Genomic DNA, 26,822 nt, shown 5'->3' on the forward strand with positions numbered 1-26,822 from the left:
GAAATCCTACGGGATTTTAATACTAGTTAAAACTAAGAACTCTGAACTAAGTTTGGCTAAATACAAAGAAAGTCTGTTTTTTTGCTTTTAGCTGCTGCACGAGACGATTGAAAATAAGCATAACTGTTGGCCTCTGTTTGATCCTGTTAGTGTGTGGCTAATGTCTTGGCAGTGTTTTGGTAGCAGCAGGTAGTCAGGAGAAGGCAGCTTGTGGGTCATCATTCTTCAGCCTGGCAGTTTTTCACACACAGATGTAGACCTTGTGAACTTTGGAGGAGGTCAAATATGAACCTCACATTCAACACTTGTGACATGCTCTTAGATGAAATGAAGACAAGTTGGCTTGCCCATGTTTTTTTTCTCCCAAATCTAGCAGAGCTGTAACATAAAACCCTTTTTTTCCCCCTTTACCTAAAAGCCAGGTTGGAGTTGAAATTTAGATATACGTTGTCTACAACTTTTTGATTTACATATTTTGCGCTCCGAAGTATTATTTATAGTAGACAGTCTACTTTGGGACTGAACCCTTTGATCAGATTATTGAGGACTCCTTTCAAGTAATGCTATAAAATTACAGGCTTGGATCTATTTATTGATTAATGTGGTGAAGATGACTTATTCATTTCGGTTCAAAGAGCCAGCCTTTAATATTGTGTATGTAGCAGAGATTCTTGTTCCTATTAAAGCATTCATAGCTTATATTTGAATCAGTATCATTTTATTGAATGGTGGAGCAGGCTCCAGGGGCTATATGATCTACTCCCATTTCTTATGTACTTTTGTCCTGAAACCCTTTACAGCCAATGTAAAGGGCATTTTTGAAGTTCTCCCTCTGTTGTGATGTAGATAACTAGGCAACCAATTTGCACACAGCAAGCACCGACAAACGGCAATATGATAATAACCAGGTAATCTGTTTTATAGTAATTTCAGTTGAGGGATAAATATTGGCCAAGATACCAAAATTCCTTCGAAATAATGCCATTGGATGTTTTACATCCACTTGAGAGGATGTATGGTGCCTTGGTGTGATATCTGACTTGAAATTGGACTACATTTTAGGATTAATTAGTGTTTCTTTCTGTTCTGTGAAATTTATTTTAAGCAAGTTAATAACAGCAAGAGAAATATTTCCTTATCAAGATTTCCAAAACAGTTGTTGGATTTCCCCAGTTAATAACCTTTGCCTTGTATGTAAAAGGAACACGTGTTTCTAGTGATCTATGTATTGGATAAATTCTTTGACCACAAGGGATATTATGATGATTCCAGGTGATACCAATTGTACTGTCATCCTTTTTAACATGTTGCCTTCCAATTTCCAGGAGTGACTCACAACATTCCACTTCTTCGGGAAGTTATCATCCACCCACGCTTTGTGAAAGGTGACATCACCACTAATTTCCTTCCTGAGGTCTATCCAGATGGCTTCAAAGGTTTGTATTTGTGGACTTGATAAACCTAAGACAGTTGTTTCTTGGAATAGCAGAGTGTGTGCAATTGGTTGCTTGTGATGTCTTAGATCATAGATCATAGAATGGTTACAGCACAGAAGGAGGCCATTAAGCCCATCGTGTCTGTGCTAGCTCTCTCTAAGAGAACTCAGTTAGTCCCATTCCTGCGCCCTGCAAGGGAGGAGGAGCAGGCTGCCTTCCTCATCTGGTGGCTCCTTTCAGGGTGCTCCTAGCATGGACAGCGTCGCCTCAGCCCCTCTGCCAGTGTCTCTGTTTGTACATTGTTAATTAAATTAATTTTGGTTGACAATGACCCATATCCATTAACATTCACAGGTGGCAGGATAAGCATAATGCGGGGTAGATCTATTAAAACCGAGACACTCATTTCTTTCCAATATAAAAACAAAAAGTGCTGGAAAAACGCAGCGGGTCTGGCAGCATCTGTGGAGAGAGAAACAGAGTTAATGTTTCAAGTCCAATATGGCTGTTCTTTGGAACTGAAGAGAGGCAGAAATATAATGGGTTTTATGCTATGGAAAAAAGGGGGATGGAGAGATGGAGAAAAAAAGGGAAGGTCGGGGGATAGGTTAGAGGGCAGGGGAGATTAAATTACAAAAATGTCATGGAACAAAAGGCAAAGAGAATGGGAATGGTAGTAGTAAAGGAACAAAACAGTGGGTGTTAATAGCAGAATAGAGGTCAGTGCTGTCTGAAAGCAAAACATGAGAATCAAGATACAGACTGGCACTGGGGTAAAAAATACACTTATTTTCATATGTTCAAATATATTCATTGTATAGATCATTTCCCTCTCCTGATTGCTGTCGCGACTCTTGCTGAGAAATGTATGTAAGTAGAAGACTGAAATGTCTAAGAAGCTGTCAACAGCCCATCCAGTGTCTTACAGTGTATGAAGTACAGCAGCTTGGGCAAGGTGCAGGTGATTGATGAGAAGTTTGTACCTTTAGGAAAAGAGAAGAATGTTGGAAGGGTGTAACTACCTGTTGAGGATGTAGTCCTCCAGCAACATTTAAGGGGAAGCTTGATAAATACATTAGGGAAAAAGAGATAGAAGGATATGCCGATAGAAAAGAAGGGTGGGAGGAGGCTCATGTGGAATGGTGTGGACCAGTTGGGCCAAATGGCTTGTTTCTATGCTGGTAATTCTATGTGTAACTAGTCTGCCCCAACTATTTATCAAGCCATCTGCAAGTCACTTAAATATTTAGAAATTGGCAAGTGGCTACGTTTAATTGGAGACACAAAGCAACCAATGGACTTGATCAGTGTTTTCCTGACAGCATTCGGAAACTCTTGTTGACATGTTAAATTTATGTTGGAGGCTAGGAGCTCCACTCACATGGTATCTACTTGTTTCATGGTGCCTTCACTGTTGTTGCTAATATTGAAAATGATGGACACAATGGAACTCATTTCCTGCAGCTGTGTACTCACTGTCAGTCATTCAGTATCAAGATTTCCAATTTTTTGTCAGGTTTGATTACCTTATAAGTAAGAGTTATTTTGAAGTTTCAGTTGAATCAGTAAATGTCACCTGTATTCTGCATAGTTCTTCAAACAAAATGCCGCAGCTCTCTACATTTCTTCTTCTTGTCCCACCTTTGCCTTGCTTGTTGGGGAAGCAACTGGGAATTAATTCAAAGCCATATATCTTAACACCAGAAAGCTTAAAAAGAGCACCTCAATGCAGTTTGATGAAATGGTGTTTTATAACTCCTTGAATGCTCTCAATATTATTTTGTGAGTTATGCAATTTTTTTTTGCCAATAGTTGTAGGAAGAGGGAAAAAATGGGAGGCCATTCAGCCCCTCAATCCTGTTCCACTACTTAATTAGTGCATAGTTGATTTTGTATCTTAACCCCATTTACCTAGCTTGGTTCTGTAACCCTTAATACCCTTGTCCAAAACATCTATCAGTCACAGTTTTAAAATCTTCAATTTTGGAGAGTGCGATTCCAGGCATCCACTAGCCTTTATGCAAAGAAGTACTTCCTGACATCACCCCGAATGGTCCAGCTCTAATTTTAAGGTTATGGCCCCTTGTTCTGTACTCATCACCAGAGGAAATAGTTTCTCTGCCTCAACCTATCAAAGCCTATAATCATCTTAAACACCTCAATTAGATCACCGCTTAATCTTCTACAGTTGAGGGAATGGGTGTGCTGATGGCTTGGCGGCAACGCCACTGGACAAGTAATCCAGAGTCCCAGGCTAATGTCCACACGGCAGCTGGTGGAATTTAAATTAAATAAATCTGGAATATAAAGCTAGACTCATTAATGGTGACCATGAAACTGTGATCAATTGTTGTAAAAACCCAATCTGGCGTCCTTTACCTGGTCTGGCTTATATGTAACTTCAGATCCGCCAATCACTGAAAGCAAGCACACAGGTGCAAGTGCAGCAAGCAGTTAGGAAGGCAAATGGTATGTTGACCTTCACTGCGAGAGGACTTGAGTACAGGAGCAAGGATGTCTTACTGCAGCTGTGCAGGGCCTTGGTGAGACCACACCTGGTGTATTGTGTGCAGTTTTGGTCTCCTTACCTTAGAAAGGATATACTTGCCATTGAGGCATGCAGTGAAGGCTCACCAGACTGATTCCTGGGATGGCAGAATTGTTGTATGAGGAGAGATTGGGCCGACTAGGCCTGTAATCACTGGAGTTTAGAAGAATGAGAGGGGATCTCATCGAAATGTTAAAATTCTGACAGGGCTGGACAGACTGGATGCAGGGATGATGTTTCCTCTGGCTGCAGGGTTTAGAGCGAGGGGTCACAGCCTCAGGATACGGAGTAGGCTAGTTAGGACTGAGACAAGGAGAAACTTCTTCATTCGGGTGGTGAATCTGTGGACTTCTCTACCACAGTACCGAGAGCCAGAGGGACCTCGGTATGCATGTCCACTGGTCCCTTAAGATAGCGGGACAGGTAGATAAGGTGGTAAAGAAGGCATATGGGATACTTGCCTTTATTAGCCAAGGCATAGAATATAAGAGAAGGAAGGTTATGCTGGAATGATATAAAACACTGGTTAGGCCACAGCTAGAGTATTGTGTGCAGTTCTGGAATCTGCATTATAGGAAGGATGTGATTGCACTAGATAGAGTGCAGAGGAGATTTACCAGGATGTTGCCTGGGCTGGAGAGTTTTAGTTATGAGGAGAGATTGGATAGACTGGGGTTATTTTCCCTGGAGCAGAGGAGATTAAGGGGGGACATGATTGAGGTGTTTAAAATTATGAGAGGCATAGATAGGGTAGACAGGAAGGAACTTTTCCCCTTGTTGGAGGGCTGAATAACCAGGGGGCATAGATTTAAAGTAAGGGGCAGGAGGTTTGGAGGGGATGTGAGTAAGAATTTTTTCACCCAGAGGATGGTGGGAATCTGGAACTCACTGCCTGAAAGGGTGGCAGAGGCAAAAACCCTCATAACATTTAAGAAGTATTTGGATGTGCACTTGCGATGCCATGGCATACAAGGCTATGGGCCTAGTGCTGGAAAATGGGATTAGAATCGTTAGGTATTTGTTTGACCGGCGCAGACTCGATGGGCCGAAGGGTCTTTTTCTGTGCTGTAGTCCTCTATGACTCTACGACACAAAAGCTATAGAGGCCAAGTCATTGAATATATTTAAGAAGGAAATAGATTTCTGTACTCTAAAGGTGTCAAGGGGCATGGGGAGAGAACGGGAGTGTGATATTGAGATAGAGGATCAGCCGTGATCATATTGAATGGCAGAGCAGGCTCGAAGGGCAGAATGACCTACTACTCCTATTTTCTATGTAATGCGATTGACTTATCCATCCTCTGAAATGGCACTCAAAGACAATTAGGGATGGGACACAAATACTAGCCTTGCCAATGAGACTGAAATCTCATGAAAGAATAAAAAATATACAAACCTTTCAGCGTCCAGCACCATTCTGTTGATGTGATAGCCTGCATAAGATCCATGGAGATGCATTTTTATCTTAATTTACATATTTTAACGAAACCATAGCCATTACTACCCACCATAATGAATTATTTTCTATCGTGTTGTGTTGTGATGTTAGATTACAAATGGGAGGAAGTTTTAAAAGAAAAAACGTGGAGCTTGCTACCAAATGGAGGACTGTAGTTGAGGTAGATAGCATAGATGGATTTAAGGGGAGGCTAGATAAAGACATGAGAGAGAAACTTTATGCAAATAGGGTTAGATGACAGGGTGGAAGGAGACTAGTGTGGAATGCCGGTATTCATCAGTCGGATCGAATGGCCTGTTTCTGGCTGCACGTTTTTGTAATTTTATGTAAAACTCTTGCCCAACAGGACGTACGCTGTCAGATTCTGAGCACAAGGAACTGTTGGCCACTGCTGGATCCATTTATGTAGCTGCTCTGTTGAAGGCTCAGAGATTTCTTGAAAATTCTACAAGGTGAGGAATCTTTGGTGTGCACGGGCTGTCCATTATGAACATGATTCTGCATTCAAACATCCAGAGTGAATTTTAGGAGCAGTTCCCATGGAGAAAAGATTAAATTCCATTCTTCCTTCCATATTGGAGGGATAATAATTTTAGCAAATGGGCATAATGTATCCCTTCAGGACTGTAATAATCTCCAAAGTTAAGCTATTTTTCATTTATTAACTCTGGTGCCTGAAACGTGAAGGAGAAAGGAATAGAAGGGTATGGTGATAGGGCGAGATGAATTATGGTGAGAGGAGGCTAGTGCTGAGGTTAAGTACTGGCATGATTCATTGAATGGCACGTTTCTGTGCTTAAAATTCGAAGTGATTCTATGAGGGAAGATTATCCCGTTCACACTTGCTTTTAAGTGGAGTATCGCACTGATGGCTGAATATTTTTGGGTCTGTTTTACTTATGATAAATAACTAATTTATTCAAGTGTCTGCTGCCTGTGTATGATAACTAACTCACGTGGAATAAATGCAGTGATGAACAGCTGTTGTTGTAACATTCAATATACCCTTGAATTGTTGCATGTAAGATTGGTTTGTAAAGTTCCCCAATATGTCAAGTCACATTTCCTGACTTTAAAATAAATATGGTTCAAGGGTATAATGCATGCTGCGGAATGGTTATATGGCTGAGATATTAGTTAGCAGGTTGTAATCATGATTGCACAGAATTTTACAACACAGAAACAGGCCATTCGGCCCATTTGGTTCATGCTGCTGTTTATACTCCACACAGGCCTCACCCTGACCCTCTTAACCTCACCCCAACAACATATCCTTCTCTTCCTTTCCGTCTCATGTGTTTATCCAGCTTCCCTTTATTTGTATCTATACTATTCGCCTCAGCCACTCGCTGTGGTAGCGAGGTCCACATTCTTTCAACTCTCTGGGCAAAAAAGTTTCTCTTGAATTCCCAGTTGAATTTATGGGCAGAATTTAATGTTTGTTATGGTGATCTTGCCCGTTGGCTGGAGAACCAGTGGGAGCTTTATGTTGCCTCTGCTGGGCAAGGCCACCGAATTAAGTGCCCATCAGGCCCTTTAAGTGGCAAGTGTTGGGCCTTAGCTGGGATTAAGGACTCTGGGGGCAGAAATCCCGCCCGCTGAGAATTTCTAACCAATCAGAGGCTAGCAGCTCGCCATTGCTGTCAGCGCCTCCGGGAGTGGTGGCAGCTGCCGGTTAGGCATTCACCAGAGGCCAAGGAACACAAGGGCCCCTGGCCAAAGGTGAGTGAAGGATGGATGGCGGTTGTGGAAGAGGGTGGGGAGAGGGATTAGAGGCAAGGGCAGGGGAGGTGGCTTTCAATGGGTCCCCCCTTCCGTGATGCCGGCTGTCTGGGTCAGGCACTCAATGCCTTTCAACAAAGCACGCCCCCAGCCGCCTCAAAACCCCCCCCCGCCCCACCCCAGGAGCCCATGTCAGGTTTGCTTTTTAGGCTTCCGTCTTGGTGATTCCCCCACCTGTAACCGGTTGAATACCAGCAGCGGCAGGATGAAGCCCGTAAGTGGGCAGTAATTCCCCACTTAAGAGCCTTAATTGGCACCGAGGCAGGAAGACTGTCCACGAGCCTTCCCGGCATAGACTCAATTGGGTGGAGGGGGAAAATGGCAGGATTCCCCCCTCCGCCGCATGGCACTCTCTCACCTAATTAAATGCCCCCTGTCTCCAAACTTACCATTTAATTCCACCCTATTAGTGGCAACCTGATATTGATGGCCCCTAGTTTTGGATTCTGCCACAAGTGACAAGCTTACAAATAATCCTGGAACTACAAGTTAAAATTTCAGCATCCACAGCATGTCTTTTAATATCAGCATTGTTGAAGCTTTTTTAGGGAAAAGTAAGAAAAAAAAAATCAGTGCTTGAGTCTATAGGCATGATCCCACAAGCCATGGAATTGGGTTTATAATATTGTAGCCCTATCGCCCATATAGCGCCAATATTGGCATGACTTTGTTGTATCATAGCTCTCATGCCATGAGTACGCTGATAACTTGGAATTGCTAGTGTGAAGCTTTACATCGAGTGCAACACATAAGTATTTTTCTTTTTGAAGTATGGTGGCGATTGCTGTAACAATAATGATCATTTTCTGACCTCCAGCTGGTAAACTATTGACCTAAACATGTGGTAGCCAAAACTTTGAGTAAACTTTTTAAAGTCACACAGCATTGTAATCCTTGACTGCAGTAAATATCTGTATCGTATATATATATTGTTTCTCATATATGCCAGTATTTTTAGTATAGGTGTAATTGAATTCTGTTCTCTTATGTAAATTTTAAAAATCACAAATTTATAAAAACATTAATGTAGTTTATACTCTCCAGGTTTATAATTAAGTTATACTGTTACACTCCTGAAACAGCATTACTTAACAAAAACTGCAAGAAAATGAATGCGGTTAGGTATTAATTATGGTAAGCTTTTATTTTCATTAATCAGGACAAGACAATGAAATTGACTAATGGAAAGTGAAGCTTTAGGGAAGCGTTTTCTTAGGGTAGCATTGGATGTGACGCCGGAGTCACTTTCCACTCTGTACAAGAATGTGTGGGATTGTTATCAATCCTCTCTGACAGGAAGAAAAGCCCTCACTTTAACATGCTCCATGAAGAATGGTGCGTGCTCTGTCTTTAGTATACACTCAAATCCCAGGTGGGATTCAACCCACAAATCTTCTAGTTTTTGCAACACAAAAAATTTCATAAGATTGAAATCGTAAAGCAGTAAATAATTCTTGACCAGAACACAGAAGTAATAGACATATGTCTCCTTCAGGAAATGGTTCTGGATGATTGACAATTGCTTCATTGTTAGACTTAAAGCCACTTTTCTTTGTTTGATTTTTCATCCTACCACAGACTGTGAGTTTCATTGTCAAAGGCCTGTTTCACAAAAAACATTGAAATTCCCTCAGAAAAAGGAAAGGCTTGAATTTAATGGGGGGGAGGTGGGTGGAAATCTTGTATGTTATTATAACCCAATCTTAAAGTATGGCATTCATAAGAATAGAAAACGGTTTCACTCTTTGCAGAATGCTAAACAGAAAGAGAAAAAACAACCCTATAATTCTGACGTGAAGAGAGGAAATGAAGTGAAAGTTACAGAACTCTGCTAGTACGCAACATTGAAAAATATTATAAAATTTACCAGGCTGCAGTTACTAGAATAACATATTATATATGCAACTGTTCCACAGCATGCACAGCACTTAGAGGTCCATTTTCTGTCAAGCCAAGAGCATTTAAAATCTTTGTTGCATCATTCAGAATTCTGCAGCAACTATCGAATGAATATTGCTTTTGTAATTATGTGTATGGGGCACCATCAATGGTTCAGTGAATTTGTCCAGTGAATCGTTTAAATGTGTCAACCAGAAAGGACCCAGGTTTGACCCCTGGGCTTGCTCTGAGCTAGTTGATCGCTGCAGGGCAACTGTATAGGCTATCCAGCTGGTCTCAGTACCCATATTCTAACTTGCACCAAGTCCCGCTCATCCTTCGCTCCCCCACCCGCCCCCCTCGCTCGCTGACCTACATTGGCTCACACTCCATCAACACCTCATATTTAAAAAACCCATCCTTGTGTTCAAATCCCGTGGCCTTCGCCCCTCCCTATCTCTGTAATTTCCTCCAACCCTATGAGCCTTGGAGATCCCTGTACTTTTCCAACTCTGTCCTGTTGCACATTCCCAATTTTTACTGCGACCACTATTGGCAGTTCTGGACCCATCTGCCGAGGCCCTGGACTCTGGAATTCCCTTCCTAACCTCTCCATCTTTCTAACACTCTCTCCTTTAAGACGCTTCTTAAAACCTTCCTTTTTGACCAAGCATTTGCTCACCTGTCCTAATATCTCCTTATTTGGCTCGGTATAAATTTTGCCAGATAACCCACCTGTGAGGTTCCTTGGGACATTTTTACTGTGTTAAAGGCGTTATATTAATGCAAATATTTGTTGTTGGGTTGGGAAGGAGAAAATTAACCAGGGTTTCTGTGCATGATTGTTGACTACCAGAGTTTGAGGGAAGTGCATATGTGTTTGTTCTCTGGTGCAGTGCTCTCTGTGGTTGAATGATTTGCTGGCAATCACTCAAGACTCACAAGTGAACATGGGCCACTTGTGTGTAATTCCGTATTACACACAGGAGGGCGGAAGCTTTGGCAAGAGAAGCCAAACTTGGTCTACATATAGCTGCAAGATACAGAATTAGCACACAATGCATTTTTAAAGTCTTGCTTTTCTTGAAACCTGATTATTTTATTGAGGTTGCCATGAGACATTTCTGATATACTGACATTACCCTGGAGAGTTTGTGACTTTATGCAATCAATATTCATTTTTAATAACTTGACCATATGGGTGGAAGGCTGGTGATTTGTTTGCTGTATTGTTTGCGCTGGTGAATTCCGAAGGGAAAGCAGAGTAACTCTCCAGGTGTGGCTATATTAGAAATATCTCATGGGTCTACTAATGTCATGTTTATCCTTTTAAAACCAATTGCCTGCAGCACTTCCTATGCATTACTTGTTTTGGCTGAAGTGTGTATTTTTCTAGGTTCTGTGTGGGTTGTACCCTTTTCCAGTTTCCACTCGCATTATCACTGCTTACATTATGCACAGGAATTGGTTTGATTGAATGCATGCCTCATTTTATGGAGGCAGAGCCATTGTCACGTAATTTGCATTTCTTTGCACGCTTGGCTGGCACATAAAGCTTTGGTCACTTGAGCGAGTTAGTTGAGTTCTGCATATTCCCATTCAACCATTCCCCAGCACGAGTTTCCACCTTCACGAGAGGTAGGGAGAAATATTGAAGAGAAAAAGAATTATGTAGGTAATGCTAGTATTTCGGTAGCATAACAGTATGCACTTGGCCAGATTTTGTGGTGGTAATGACGTTGAAATGGTTATGGTTTGTCATCATTACTCTTCTGAAATTGGCATCAACTTTTGGGTTCACACATGTGCAGCTAAATGCGGAAATCCAGAAGGTTATTGTTGGTGATTTTACGTTCTAACATGGGGTGTGTTATTGAAGTCTCTCACTGCAATCAAATAGAAATCACTGAACTGTTAAGAAATTGCCATTTTTATGTCATTAGCCTTGCTGTAAAGACCCTTGAACAAGTTACACCTTATTGAATGAGACATAACTGGGTTTTTAACAGCATACTAACTTTATAATTACTACTGAATAGCCTCATTGGCTGTGAAAATTAATTTCGTATTTGTGGAGTGTCAAATTTCTCCATTATGATTTGAAAAAATATCACTTTTTAATTTTTTTTAAAAAGAAATTTGTTTCTTATGTTTCAGCTTCTGCCTTAGTCCCATGTGCATGTCCCAATCATTTATTTCATTCCCTATAAAATTTGAATTGGAAGTGAAGGGTAATCAGGGTATTTTACTTCCTGGTTTGTAGTCTGTGATAACACTTCAATGTGATTGGTTGCATGCCCTGCTTGATATGTGCCAGATTCAGGAAAGGGGAAATCTACACCACAGATCGCTAGATCTTTGCAGGTAGTTGTCTTCTAGGTCAGCAGTGAGCGGCATTGCTTCGTCACTGACTGCAGAATTCAGGCCAGTGTTTGCAATTATAACTTGATTTTTTATTAGTTCCTGAAAATAGAAAATTCTCTTTCCTGCTGTAGCTGTGCTTGTGTGATACTTTAATTCCCTCTGTCTGCCTGTTATTTTGCTTCCCCTCTGCCCCTCTTTGTATGGTGTTTTTAGCTGTTTGCATTTTTGTAGCATTTTCTGCCTTCATCATTGTGCAAGTTGCTTTTTTCCTCCATCTCCTTTTCTTCTATGGCTCGCACTTTCTCTCTCTGCTTCTCATATGATACTTTACTTCTTTACCCAATTGTATGTTTTCCTTCTCTTTAAAATAAAAACAAGATGACAATAAACACAAGGAGATGGGTAGATATCTCTCAATTAGGCACTTTACAGTCTTCCGGACTCCATACTAAGTTCAATAGTTTCCAATCATAACCTCTGCTCCCATTTTTTTCCGGATGGCATTTATTGGAAATGATTCTGCTTTCCCCATTTGCACCCCCTCTAAGCCAATCATTTGTTTCTTTACTTGTCTCATTACCATCTTCTTTTGCCTTGTACCATCATTCCTTTTGTTATTTAACCTCTCCTGCCTTCTAGCCTGTCACAGACTTCCCTTTTTGTTCTTTCCTCCCCGTTTCCTGCCTCTGTACCTGTTATGTCTCTAGCTTCTACCAGTTCTATTGAAAGGTCATTAACTCTGTTTCTTTCTCCACAGATGCTGCCTGACTTGCTGAGTATTTCCAGCATCTTCTGTTTTTGTTTCAGATTTCCAGCATCTGCAGCATTTTGCTTTTGTATGCGAGGCGGTTACTGCAGTTGGTTGGTTAGAAGCTGGCGGTGAGAATGGAGAACCTGTTGAGAACTTTCTTAATAACTAGGGCCAGGTCATAGGCCGGGAGGTAGTGAGGGCATTGAAACCTGAAAGATAACAATAGGGTGGGTGGGATCAGTCTGTGATGCTTGTCTGTGGCATGGTGTTCCTATTACCGCAATAGATCCTTAACCCCGGCCTCCAACTAATACTAGTTTGTCTGGGTGGGAGAGAAACTGTGAGTGAGCTTGACCTTTGGAATGAGCAGCATACCCAAATCAGGGATATGGGATTGGGAGGCAGGAGAGGTGGCTTTTGAAGAGACAGTGAAACTGGAAGGGGAAAGGGTTTTGGAATTTGAAGAGTTTGAGTAGAATCAGATACTAATGGGGCTGTGAAGAGAGGGAGGGCCTGCGAAGAGAGGGAAGGGTCCCGAAGGAGCAGGGTTAAGGTGAGAGGCAGAAGAGAACCATTTGGAGCTGGCTTGTGACCTTCGTCAGGAGGAGAGGCTATTCAGCATGAAAGCAGCAGGAATAGCTGAGTTCTGATCGTCATGAAAAAAAGGAAGACTTGGATTTTTACAGGGCCTTTCATGACCTCAGGACATCCCAAAGTGCTTTACAGCCAATGATGTACAGTGTAGTTTCTGTGTAATAGTTGCATGGGATCTTTTACATCCACTGAGTGGGCAGATTCAATTGTAGATTCCTCGCTGAGATAACATCAATCCTGGATCTTTCGGCCCGGACGGTTATACCAGTAATGACCCTCCTGTCAGTGGAAACAGTTTCTCCTTATTTACTCAGTCAAAACACTTCATTAACTTTAAACACCTCTATTTTGTCTTCCTATGGTAAACACGGATAGGAAGAAGACACAATGGGCTAAACGTCTTCTTTCTGTGGCATGAATTTTTCATGTTTCTAAGAACTACCTGAAGCACTCTGTGATTCACTCAGCAATTCTACTGCTCAGGCAGCAAAGTAGAGTTGAGGTTGAGGGTCAGTCATGATCTTAGCAAATGGTGGAGCAGGCTCGAGGGCCCGAATGGCCAACTACTGTTCTTGCTTCTTAGGTCCTTATGTTCTATTAATTGAGGATTTCAAATGATGATTGTTTGGATTGGAACTCTGTCTTTATCATGTAATTTAAGTGTACTCTGTGGAGTCTTTTCTCAAGCCTGAATGTTCCTTTAAAGTGTTGATTATACCCTCTATGTGTTTACAGACACTTTCTGTTTACTCCGCCTCTCCAGCTCTTCCCCTTCTTTAAGACACTCCATAAAGCTTACCTGTTTGGCCAAACTTTTCGTCACTTGCCCTCGTATCTCCTTACGTGGCTCGATGTCTGATTTTGTCTGATCAGGTATCTGTGAAGTGCCTTGGGACATTTTTATATGTTAAAGGTGCCATTTGAATGCAAGCTATTGTTGTCGTATGACTTAATGCTACATTGAGATAATACCTATTAGACTGTGTTGAGATACTGCTTCACTTTGATAATAAATCTCAAATTCATCTGCAATATGATAGTGTCAAGCAAAGTGATTTTTTCAGATCAAAAACAGAATTACCTGGAAAAACTCAGCAGGTCTGGCAGCATTGGTGGAGAAGAAATCAGTTAACGTTTCGAGCCTTCACGGCCCTTTAGCTTTTAGCTTTTTGATTTTTTCAGATGTAGTTCCACATTTGTCAATGAATCGTGCAGAGATTCAATGTATTGAGAGTGTGGAGAGTACACTATTACCACATTTAAGGCACCAAGTTGTTCCTGCTGTTGTTGCTGCTCTGTCACAATGTCGAAACAGCACATGCCTTTAGAACATATGTTTGAAAATTAAAATAATGGAGGTGAGGTGAGATTTATTCCTATGAATAAGATCAGAGTTTTGAACTTCCCCAGGATGTGACGTAGCAATGTCAGATTTCTCAGCATTTATAGTTTTTTGTTAGAAATTCCACAGCACACATTTTCTAACAAAAGCAAACATTGCATTGTACTCGTTTCCTTTAGTTTATAACCAAACCTTAAATGAGAATATTTGTCAAAGCGTAATATAAGCAATCAAAGGAAAAAACTAATTAGGGAAGCAAAAAGCAACAGCAAAGGAAACTCCCTATATTACATTCTTGCCTTCTACCTTGTCACAGACCTTCTCTTTTGTTCTTCCCCTGCTTCCCCTGCTCTGTACTTGCTTAAAGCCTGTTACATTTCTGACCTTTTTATCAGAACTAGAAAAAGTTATTGACCTGAAACATTAACTCTGTTTCCCTCTCCAGAGATGCTGCCTGACCTGCCGAATGTTTCCAGCATTTTCTGTTTTTCCCTGTCTCCAGATGTTTTGTTACATGATTGTTTAGCAGAGAGTCTAGTATCTTACCTACTGCTGACAAGCGAGCCACTTTACAGTTCCCTGAGATAGCTCTATTTCCCTTTTGCAAGAGAAGAGTTACAATTGCTATTTCCCAGTCCTCTGGGGTGCTGTTCCTTTTTCTGTTGCATGTTGAGGTATGGACACTAGTACCTCTGCAGTCTCCTCCCGAACTTCTTTGAGAATCCACCCACTGCTACCAGGAACCATTTGCAAGGGTTCCCAGCTCTAGCCTACTAAACCCCAAACCCTGCTCCTTCCTGACCTCCCAACAGCCCAGCCAGGAGTGAAAAACGGTTTAATTCAATCTTAGTGCCCTTCAGGTAGTTCTTACAAACATGGAAAATTCATGGCACAGAACGAAGCCATTTAGCCCATTGTGTCTTCTTCCTATCCTTGTTTACCATAGGAAGATGAAAAAGAGGTGTTTAAAGTTAATGAAGGGTTTTGATTGAGTAAATAAGGAGAAACTGTTTCCACCAACAGGAGGGTCAGCAACTAAAGGACATTAATTTAAGGTAATGGCAATAGAACCAGAGAGGCTATGTGGAGAAATTTTTTAATGCAACGAGTTGTTGTGATCTGGAATGCGCTGCCTGAAACTGTGGTGAAAGCAGATTCAGTAGTGAGCTTCAAGAGGGACTTGGGGTGCAGGAGTAATTGAATAGCTCATTCAAAGAGCTGGCACAGGCACGATGGCCGAATGGCCTCCTATGCTGTATGATTCTGTGCTTAGTTCTGTTATAAATGCCAAACTGAATCATAATTTGGAATCTTCCTGAGATTACTTTTCCTGTGATCCCTGGAATGATTTTGAAAGCTCCTCCGCACCGCATCAGTATTATTGTAATTTTTCTTGGACTCTAGGACATTTGGCAGCTGTTGCACCCCACTGGCAAAGCCTATTCATACTTTATTTCCATTCACCACTTGCATCGCCGAATTGATTTCTCCCTTATGTCCTCTAACCCTTTCCTATTCATTTTTGATTGTTCGATATGAAACATTTTAATTTCATATCATGCAGCCATTCAGTCCATAATCACTTTATATTGCCAGTCACCAGGGAAACAACAGAACAGGGTTTTCTCTCTGTAATCAAGACTTCATTTCCTGCGTTTAGCGACATGTCAGGCTTCTCATTTCATTTAATTCCTAAACTGCCTAATCTCTCTTGTGTTGTGGGTGACCTTTTATGATCTAACTTTAGGGGCCTGTTTTCGTCTTGAGACTATGTTGAAACTTTAAGCCTCCTCTTCTGTTCAACACGGGTGTCATCCACCTCTGATCTTTGCTTATTTAAATAGATAATTTTCTTTACGTGGTTATGAGAATCAAAACCAGTTTTAATGTTTAAAAAATTTTTTAGTTTCACAGTGCCACAGGGCAAGTGAGTCAAATTTACATAGAAACATCACAGATTGATAACATTTCTGAAACCAGAAAACCAGAGACTGGCAAAGTTCTGTCCATTTAATTTCAAGTTGGAAATAATTATACAAGGACAAAAACAAAAATATGCATCCTACCCAGCCATCTCTTCACAACAGTATCAAGAGCAATTTGAATATCTACAGTGCCTTTAATGGGTAAAACATCTGAAGGTGCTTCACAGGAGAGTGATCAAATAAAGAAGATTGGCAATACAGAGAAATGTTAGGAATTGTGCCAAAAGGCTTGGTCAATGAGGGTAGATTTTAAGGAGCAACTTAATTGAGGAAAGAGAGGTGGAAAAGTTTAGGGAGGGAAATCCAGAGCTTAGAGTCTTGGCACTGAAGGCAACGGCTGCCAATGGTGGAACGATCAAAATTGGGGATGTGCAGGAGGCCAAAATTGGAGGATTGTGAGGCTGGAGAAGGTTACAAAGATAGGGAGGGAGTGAGGCCACGGAGGAATTTGAACACAGGGATGGAAATTTTAAATTCAAGGTGGTACCAGACCAGAAGCCAATGTAGGTCAGCAGGCACAGGGGTTTTGAGTGAGCGGGACTTGGTGCGAGTTAGGATAATCCTGCAATGCAAAGGTAATTCCCGGCTTCTCTTCACCACATAAACTGTCTTCCTAAGCCACCCTCTCAAGCTTCCTCCACCACATCCAGCAGCAGATATGAGTTCATGGACTGTTTAGTCACAAAAATCGAGACCATTTATTCATCTGATTTTGCTGCATCCCAACCCCCCTTCCCCATTTTCCCCTGATATCCTATACTGCTCTCCCTTCCCCTGTTGTCCTTCACTGAGCTAGCCCTGAATGTGAATCTTTCTCTGGAGTCTGTCCCACCTCCGAACTCATCTTGTCCATGAGACTCACCCCCTGCTCCCTGGCCCCTATTCTGACCATTTACTTCCCTTCCCTTCTTGGGTTCCATTTTAACTGATATTGTTAATGGTTCCCTCTCCTCAGGTACCGCCCCCCCATTCCCTTTCAAATCTTTGGTCATCACCCCTCCTTAAAGAATGCACCCCTAACCACTCTGCCCTTGTGAACTACCACCCCCAGCCTCCCTTTCCTTTCCAAAATCCTAATGTTTTACTTTTTAAATCTGTGCCCATCTTCCCTGCAATTCCATGTTTAACCCCTCCAGTCAGGTTTCCGCTCTTGCCAAACACTGAAACAGCCCTTATCAAAGTCACAAATGATATCCTGTGTGAGTGTGACCATGATAACCTGTCTTTGCTCACACTTTTAGACCTGTCTGCAGCCTTTGATAGGGTTGACCACACCATCCTCTTCAAACGCCTCTGCATTGCCATCAAGCTGGGTGGGACTGCCCTTGCCTGATTCCATTTTTATCTATCGAATTGCAGCCAGAGAATCACCTGCAATGGCTTCTTTTCTCACTGCTGCACTGTTAACCTCTGGAATTCCCCAAGGATATAACTTTGGCCCTCTTCTCTCATCTACATGCTGCCCCTCGGCCATATCATCCGAAAACCCATCAGCTTTATCTATCCACCACTTCCCTTGATTTGCCCATCACCTTTGATTTCCAACATTGCTTGCCCAACATGTAGCACTGGATAAACAGAAATGTTTTCAACTAAATATCGGGAAGGCTGAAGCCATTGTCTTTGGACCCCACCACAAACAATGTTCCCTGACCACTGTTTCCGACTGATTGAGAATGCATCAGACCATTCACAACCTTAGTGTAATGACTGACCTTGAGATGACCTCCTGAACACATATCTGCTCCATCAGCAAGACTAGCAATTTTTGCCTCTGTCACACCACCCAACTCTGCCTCAGCCCATCTGCTGCTGAATTGCTCATCCATGCTGAAGAATCCTGCTTCGGGCACTATGAAGTAGGCTTCGTGGTCTTGAGAATATTAACAGGAAGTCTTTATTAACAACTCATAACTATATGCACATATACAGTAGAAGATGCAGGTATGGAGCTGACTCCGTCCTAGGTTGTTACGCACCCAAGTCTGTCCCTAGACTGACCTTGGCCCTGGGTCATGTGCCTTCTTACATCACTCTGTGGGCAGTACTGTACTCAGTCCACATTAACCCTTTTTGTACCAGACCCTAGTGCTACACCATCCTCCAAGTCTTTGTCCTATGGATATAGAGTTACTTTAATTTACTTAAACTAAACGCTATATTCTCAGGATAAAGTCTTGTGCATTTACATTCTTGTTACATGCTTAATGCTATTCTAGCATTATTGCTATTCCAGTACTAACATTGACAACATTCTTGCTACCCCATCTCCCCCCTTCAAGTCCTTGGAATAAGAGGTTCAGATGGTCTGGAGGCCTTATAACCTTTCCACATCTCTTTTGCTTCTCTGTCGGGAGAGTAGTAGGCTCTGGTGGTTCTGGTTTGTGTTGTTGGCTTGGAGGTTGAACTGGCGTTTGGTAATGGTTTCATCTGTTTTTTGCTTAATGTTAAACCATGCTTGGTTGGTTTGGCAGTGCATGGTTGTTGTCACTCTTGATTGTTTCTTGTGGAGTGGATGAAAATTGTGTATGTCTGCTTGGCCGTGCCTTTACTTCTTTTTCTGTGTTGGCCATCAGGAAGCTCTCTGAGGCTGAGGAAGGGTGTTCCTGTGGAAAGAAGAAGATTGAGTAACACTCTCAGCTCTGTATTTTTATTGTTGATGGTGCGAGACCACTATGAGGTTCCAGCAGCCGCTGTGGTTTTGGCACGCTGACTGGAAGTTACCGTGTGTGCACAGTGGTTGGTTTGTCTACCAACTGTACTGTCGTCATAGTTGGAGGTAGAGGCTCCTCAGACTGTTGATCCTTCTCTGGTACCACTTCCACTGGAGATGCTTTGGCAATCTTGTGTACAGTAGGTAGGTCTGACCACTTGGGACTTTCCAGGATCTGGAATGATGATGGACAAACCTGATCTGCAAGAAGAGGAGAGAGATCGCAGGTGAAATCAGAATCTGAATACTCTTTGTTGTATGAGGACTCAGGACTGTGATATTCAACCTGGCTAACGAGAGTGATCTTGATATCTTATCTGGAGGAAACATAGGGCTATGCAGTCATCCCTGCTCAGGAGAGAGAACGAGCTGATGTACATTGTCTGTAATCAGCCTAAGATCTGTTTGCTACTCCATGTTGTATTCTCTCTGCTGATTGTTTTTTTCCTTGGCAGAGTATAATTCCTCTGTGCTCCCTTTCAAGCTCGCATCCTGTAATTGCGCTTCTGTCACTTATTTTTGAAAGACTTCGTGCTCTTTAGTGAGAACTTTTACCTTCACCTGCCATTCCATGTTCTGGATTTTCAGCCCTTCGTATATCTCTTTGGGAATGCAATCTTTTTCCAAGGTGCAACTGTTTCCTTCAGCCCTGCAGTCTCATTCTCAGCTTCCTCCGGGAGTTGTGAACATTCCTGAGTCTTCCCTGAAAACCGAGCCATCAGTGTTATGGCACAGCCGATGGTAAATGCTGAGTTGTTCAAATCCCAGAGGGAAACTTGGGACAACCACTACAACTATTTTTGTAATTTGTACGTTTCGAGATGTGGGCTTTGAATTCAGTAGTAATAAGACCACCGAGCCTTATAGGTTTTTACAAAACCAGATTAAACATGTATTAATAAGAGAAATGATTTTAAGCACATACATATGTCAACAAATTACAACTATAATAACTTCTAAATTCCCTAATTAATCTGACTCCCAGTCACATCTCCATTAAGGCAACAGTAAAACACATAGATTTTAAAAGACCTAGGCAAAGAAACATGATACCCTGAACAATCTAATTCAAAGTGAGTTTCTTTAACTTCAGTTCTTTGTAGACAGCAGCTTGAAGTTTAGATACTGAAGGCGTTTCACACTTGTTAGATCTTAAAATGCCTGCCTTTACACACAGCCTTCTTCCTTTATATGTATTTTCCCCTTTGAATGCAAATTCCCATTGTTTCACTATGTCTTTGGACTTTACCTCTCTGATCATAAAAATTATCATGGTGCCAATTTTGCCAGTAATCTTTGCGAAAAATAAACACACTGTTTCTGAACTTCACCTGGCTAGGTGACAAATTTCGTCCCTCCTTTGAAAACAATCCAATCTGGTTTATTTAAAAATGCAAGTATCCTTTTACGCCTTACATTCTAAACATCCCCATGTTTACCTACTTAACACTTCAAATCTAGTTTATCTTTTGTTACAACAAAGCCTCCAGACCAGCTGCCTTTAATCCAGTTAAGCCTCTCTCTCTCACTCTCACACGCGCACACACACACACACACACACATATACACCACTATTTTCCAATAAATTCTAATAACATTATTATATCTTCCTGACAGTCAGTTCTTTCAGAGTGGCATTAAATTCATTTTGTCTTGCTTCATAATATTTCTGAGGGAGAAACGTGGACCTGAGGGTTGCATGTATCATGTGAAGGTCCTTCAACAGGTTTTCTTTTTTGTTGAGAAGCTTAAGTACTTTGTCTTGATTTTCCTTGTAATTTAGCAGTCTCATTGGGCTGAATTTTCCCCCATTGGGAGGGGAAGTTGATGGGCGGGCGCGTACGGGTGCACTTCCAATCGGAGGCGCGGCGCCATTTTACGTGGATGGGCCAATTAAGGCCCTCCCAGTGTGACGTCCACAGGGAAGCGCTGAGCGCTCCCTGTGCAGGTCGGGGGGGGAATTCCTAAAATTGAAAGTGCGCTCTTTCACGCATGCGCACGAAAGAGCACACTTATCTCCCTGAGGCTAAGTGCAGCCTCAGGGAGATCGGCTCTACATGTAAAAAAGATAAAAGAAAAATAAAATTTCCCTTACATGTCCTCTCATGTGACAATGTCACATGAGTTGGGACATGTCCATAATTTTTACACAATCTTTATTAAAAAATTTTAAAGCCTACATGAAACCTCATCCCGCCCGTGGATGAGGTTTCATGTTTTTTCTAGTTCCCACCGGGGCTCCTGGCCTGCCCGCCAACCTTAAGGTTGGACCGGCAGGTCCCTTGATTGTTTAATTGATCCTGTCAATGGCCTCAATTGGCCATTGACAGGTCGACAGGCATGCAGCTGATTTTGCTGCGCTCCCGCCTTCCTGAAAATTTAAATTGGGTGCGGTGACGTCGGGAGTTCCCCCCAACATCACCGCGCGTCATTTTACGTGTCGGCGAGTGGGCGCCGCCCCCGCTCGCTGACTCGTAAGATTCAGCCCATTGAGCTTGCTCTGCCATTCTACTGCTCAAGGTATTCTTTATTCTGTCATGTTGCTGAAGGGCAATGGATTGTTTTTGATTCTGATCCTGAAGGACAATTAGCTGCTCTTTCAACTGTTTATTTTCTTGATCATTCTTGTACTCTGAATCTGTGTGTCAGTGTATAGCTTTGTCATTGCTGATAGCTCCAACACAGATTTTTCTGAAGTAGCAATCATTGTCTTTTCCAACTCCTCATGTTTTTCCAGGGGCAGGTATTGGTCCGTCAAAGATTCTTTCAGTGCGATGAGCTCTGTGAGTGCCTTTGTGTCTGCTGTCGTCCCTGGCTATACTTGAAGTTGATTTCGCCCAACTCAGGTTTGATGTGAACATTTTGTGATTGAACCTCTGCTTTTTCTTGTTCTACCTGGTGCAGGGCTTTTTCCTTGTCGTTCACTACCAGCCGCTAGTACAGTTCTGGAAAAGTATCCACGCCTTCGAAAAGGAAATCACTTGGGACTTCTGCCTTGGGCTCCCCATAAAGATATATAACTGGAGCTGCTGGAAAGTTCTGTGTCTCTCTGGTGCCTGCATGTGGTTTGTTCAGGTGCTGTCTTGCTTTTCCATCATTTTGCTGGGCCTTTCCTATGCTTCTTTTTAAGCTCTGAATCCTCCTCAGCTGGAAGATTAAAACATTCATCAAAGGCTGTGAACAGTTCCTCGAAGCTGGTTTCAGATTCAACAATGCTTTGTATCAGGACAACATGATTCGCAAGAATTACTAAATCAGTGAAAAAAAAACATTAATCTGATGTTCCTCTGGTTTTTTACTGAGGCTTGATATACTCAAGTAATGTGAAAAATCGCTTCTCAAGGATGACAAATGTCCTGTTAGATTTGGCCCTTGGGTTGGTCCAAACCGACCTGATGAGTTGGATCTGTGGTTCATTTTGAAGATTTTAAAAGTGTGGGCCCAGCTTTAAGATAATAAAGGCTTCCAAATTGGCGCTGGCATTCAGTACCAAACAAGGTATCTTCCCACGGTTGCCAGTTTTTGGCAGGCTCTCAAATGGCGGCTGCACACTTCTGCCTGAAGAAGGGTCTGCAATGGCCGCTGACTCAATTTAATCAGTGGTGTAGCGTTGCGAGTCAGGACGCGTAGAAAAGAACTGCAGGCTTGCCGTTTAGGAAATTGGATGGTTGTGAGGTAACTAAAGTAGGAAAAATTAATTATCTATTGAAAAATTTTTTTCCTTGTCGAACTCCGGAGCCACGTGTTGAGACTTGGAGTCAGGGATCGGGATTAGCGATGGGTTTCTTTCAAACAGCACTTCTGACTGAATGAATGAAAAGGGGTTTCTCAGGACTGGCTGCCTAGAATTTTAAAAAAGTTATCCCACCCTTGCAAGCTGTGAGCTCTGCTTGCTGAAGCCAGACTTCCCAGGGAAATTCGGTGGAGTCTTATGCTGGAGTAAACTTCAACTTTTCCCTTCCAGGCTTTTCTCTCTTTGGAGCTTTTTCTTTCTGGTGAATTTTCTCTGCGTCTGTAGCATCACTTGGGAGTTTGTTTCCAGTGAAGATGTTCTTTTCCTTAGTTTTTCTGCATTCTTGTGAGGATCAGGGTTTTTGACCTGGATGCTGCCACAAAGGATCCTGCTTCGGACACCGTGAGGTAGGCTTTGTACTCTTGAGTATATTAAAAGCAAGTCTTTATTAGCAACTCATAACTATGTACATATATATGATAGAGGGTACAGAAATGGAGCTGACTCCGTCCTAGGCCATTACACATTTCTGTCCATCCCTGGACTGATCCTGGCTCTGGGTCATGTGCCTTCTTACATCACTATGTGGGCGGTACTGTACTCAGTCCCACATTAACCTTGTATGTACCAGACCTTACTACTGCACATGCCCCAGTTATCTCTCAATTAGATTGTTCCAGTGCTCTCCTGGCCAGCCTCCTATCTTTAGGTATCCTACCTGTGCTCATCCAGAACCCTGCTGCTCATATCTTAATGAGCACCAAGTCTCATTCACCCATCGCCCCCTGTGCTCGCTGAGCTACACTGACTCTTGGTCAGACAAGCCTCAATTTTAATACCATCATCCTTGTTTTCAAATGCTTTCAAAGCCCCACCCCGTCTCTGTAACCACTTGCAGGTCTACAAGTCTTTGAGATCTCTGTGCTTCTTTAATTCTAGCCTGTTGTAAATCCCCAATTTTCATCAATCCACCATTGTTGAGCATGCCTTCAACTGTCTGGGTCCTAAATTCTGGAAGTTCCTCCCTAAGCATCTTTGCCTCTCTCTCCTCATTTAAGGTTCACCTTGAAACCTACCTCCTTAGCCCAAGTTTTTGGTCACCTGTCCTAATGTCACCATATGTGGCTCAGTGTTAAAAATGCTTTGATTGGTAACAGTCTTGTGCCTTGAGACATTATGCAACTAAGTTGTTATTGACATGGGCTGCAGAATTTTGGATGAACTCATGTTCATGGAGGGTGGTAGGTGGGAGGCTGTGTAAAATGTTATTTAAAATGTTAACTTGTTATTTTCGTATTTACACTTCACACCTATCGGCAGCAAGCAGTTGGGAGGCGCCAATGAGCACCTCAGCCTTCTCAATGCTTTGGCTACGGGAAGATGTACAGTAGCTTGAGCATGACTTCCTCTATTCCCCTCCAACTCGCTGCTCACCAACAAATTTCTAACCCGGTTTGGGATCTGTTTGTCTGCTGCGTAATGCTTGCCGTGCAGCAGCAATAAGATGGATAAATAAGCACCTTTATAAAAATTCATCAACACCTTCAGTACCAACATCATTTCCTGATTTTATTATCAATCTTAAATATTTTGGAACATTCTTACCTAATTAATTCCAAGGTCTACATGCAGTATCCAAATGGAATTACTGTAAAAACAGAAAATGCTAGAAAGACTCAGTAGGTCAGGCAGCACCCGTAGAGAGAAACACAAGAGTTCTCCAGGGCAACGCCTCGACCAATTAGAATCAACTTCCCAGCCAATCAGCACCCTCACATGCAGGATAAATTGTGACTCCCTTTGAAATTTGGCATTCTTGCATCTGTCCTGAAGAGTGCAAGATGAAAAGCTTCGACAGCATTTCTCTTTTTTTCAGCAATACTCAGGGAACAAGAGCGAACGTTTCAGGCAATGTCCTTTGATTAGAACACAGGTGCTACCTGACCTGCCAAGTGTTTTCCAGCATTTGGTGTTTTTATAATCAGAATTCCAGCATCTGCAGTATTTTGCTTTTGGCATTATTTCATGTTGGCTCAAGTTTGAATGAGTAGTGAGAACTTCATATGAAAAGAGTGTAATCTAAGGTTCTGACTAAGGAATTTGATTGTGCGGCTGTTATTGGTCTGTATTATCCACATCAGAGGCTTCCCCTTTCATGCCATTGAGCATGATTCCAAATAACTGACTATGGTATTTTGTTTTAATATTTTTAACCATCATCCTCATCCTCCTTCTCCAAGGACCATACCCTAGAGGGTGTTGGCAACCATGGACTCCATTGGATTGGCCAGTGGTTTGCCGTTCCCTTCTGCAGAATGGCTGACTAGGAAACTCTCTCACTCTTCCCACTTGCCATCAGGCGTACTGGAAGGATTTACAGTTTATAATCAACTTGCTTGACCATGTTATGAATGCACCTGCCTTGGTCACCAAGTCCTGGAGTGGAACTTGGACCCTGAGCTTCTGGCCCAGAGGAAGGGACGTTACCCACTGCGCCACAAGATCTCGCTAACCATCATCATAGCTTTACAATACTTGAATCAACTATCATACAAATAATATTCATTACAATATACGAAAAGAATTTCAAAACTAAGGCCATAAAAATGAAAACCAAGCTCTTGGGTTCATTTCTAGAGGTGCTGGAATTCAAAAGCCGAGCAGGGTTGAACCTTAATTAGACCACGCTTTCAGTTCCATGCACAGTTCTGGTCTCCATATCATAAAAAGGATATAGAGGCAGTGGAGAAGATGCAGAAAAATTCTCAATTATGATATCAGAACTTAGCAGGAAAGATCAACCGGGTTGGGCCCCTCTCTCTAGAAAAAAGAAGGCTGAGGGATGATCTGTTAGAGGGCTTTAAATTAAGAATGTTTCCTGAATGATAGATGTAGGGGAGATGTTTCCATTTATCGGGGGGGCTCCAAAACTAGCAGCTAGAAATATAATATAGTCACTAATAAATTCAATAAGGAATTCAGGAGCATCCTCTTAACCCAGGGAATCTTCTCCCTCTTAGGCAGTCCTCGGAATTGAAGATGACTCACTTCCGCTCCAGTTCGATGGGTTCTGACATGGCTGATAATCCAATGTGCGATCTGCAGACTCTGCCACATGTGGGGCAGGTGGTACTTGAAGGGGTAGATGGGTTGTTTGGAGGTTTGTGTGCTGCCTTTGATGCCTCAACTTCACCTCTGCACATTCCTGACAAAGCCTCTCGATGTGTTCTGTGTCTTCTCGAATCAACCTTCTCCATTTTAGTCAGTCACAAGTCAGGGTCTCCATGAGTCAGCCCATATGTTTGACCGTTTCAGGGCTGCTTTGAAGACATCCCGATGTTTCCGATGTCCTCCTGGGAGTCTCTTGCGGTGCCCAAGTTCCGAGTAGAGCAGTTACTTCGGGAACCTGGCGTCAGGCATATGAACAACATGTCCTTCCCATTGGAGCTGGTTTTGAGTGATTAGCGCCTTGATGCTGAACAAGTTGACTTGGGAGAGGGCAATGCTGTTAGATCGCCTTTCTTGCCACCGAATTTGGAGGATCTTGCCAAGACATTACCGGTGGTGCTTCTCCAGTGCTTTTGGTTCTTGCTGTAGGTTGTCCAAGTCTCTGAAGCATACAGGAACACGGTGATTGCTGCTGCCTGGTAAACCATGACCTTAGTCCAAGTTTGAGATCTGGCCTTCAAATACATTTTTCCTCAGTCAGCCAAAGACTGACCTAAACTTTGGAGATGCAAATGGCAGAAGAATTGAACACATATTTTGGTTCTGTCTTCACAAAAGAGGACACAAATAATTTCCCAGAAATGTTAGGGAACCAACTGTCTATTGAGAAGGAGGAATTGAAGAAAATCAGTATTAGTAAAAAAAATGGTGCTAGAGAAATTAATGGGGTTAAAGGCTGAAAAATCCCTGGCACTAAAGGAAGTAGCCCTAGAAATATTGGATGCATTGGTGGTCATCTTCCAAAATTCTATAGACTCTGGAGCAGTTCCTACAGATTGGAGGGTGGCAGATGTAACCCCACTACTTAAACAAGAAGGGAGAGAAAAAACAGCGAACTACAGACCAGTTAGCCTAACATCAGTAGTGGGGAAAATGCTGGAGTCTATTATAAAAGACTTGGTAATAGAACACTCGGAAATCATTAACAGGATTAGACAAAGCCAGCATGGGTTTATGAAAGGGGAATCATGCTTAACTAATCTACTGGAGTTTTTTGAGGATGTATCTA

At 42.3% G+C, this 26,822-nt stretch overlaps 1 protein-coding gene across 3 annotated transcripts in view; it reads left to right on the forward strand.

The window, feature by feature from the left end:
• The window catches only part of pcca (propionyl-CoA carboxylase subunit alpha), a 343,070-nt gene that overhangs the window by 182,292 nt on the left and 133,956 nt on the right, over positions 1-26,822 (forward strand). For all 3 annotated transcript variants that reach the window (XM_078546056.1, XM_078546057.1, XM_078546058.1), the window contains 2 exons: positions 1,326-1,436; positions 5,790-5,895. In XM_078546056.1, the coding sequence (XP_078402182.1) occupies positions 1,326-1,436; positions 5,790-5,895 (217 nt within the window). The remainder of the gene's footprint in view (positions 1-1,325; positions 1,437-5,789; positions 5,896-26,822) is intronic.

The sequence above is a fragment of the Cetorhinus maximus genome, chromosome 7, assembly GCF_964194155.1.
Source record: "Cetorhinus maximus chromosome 7, sCetMax3.hap1.1, whole genome shotgun sequence".
Classification (NCBI taxonomy): domain Eukaryota; kingdom Metazoa; phylum Chordata; class Chondrichthyes; order Lamniformes; family Cetorhinidae; genus Cetorhinus; species Cetorhinus maximus.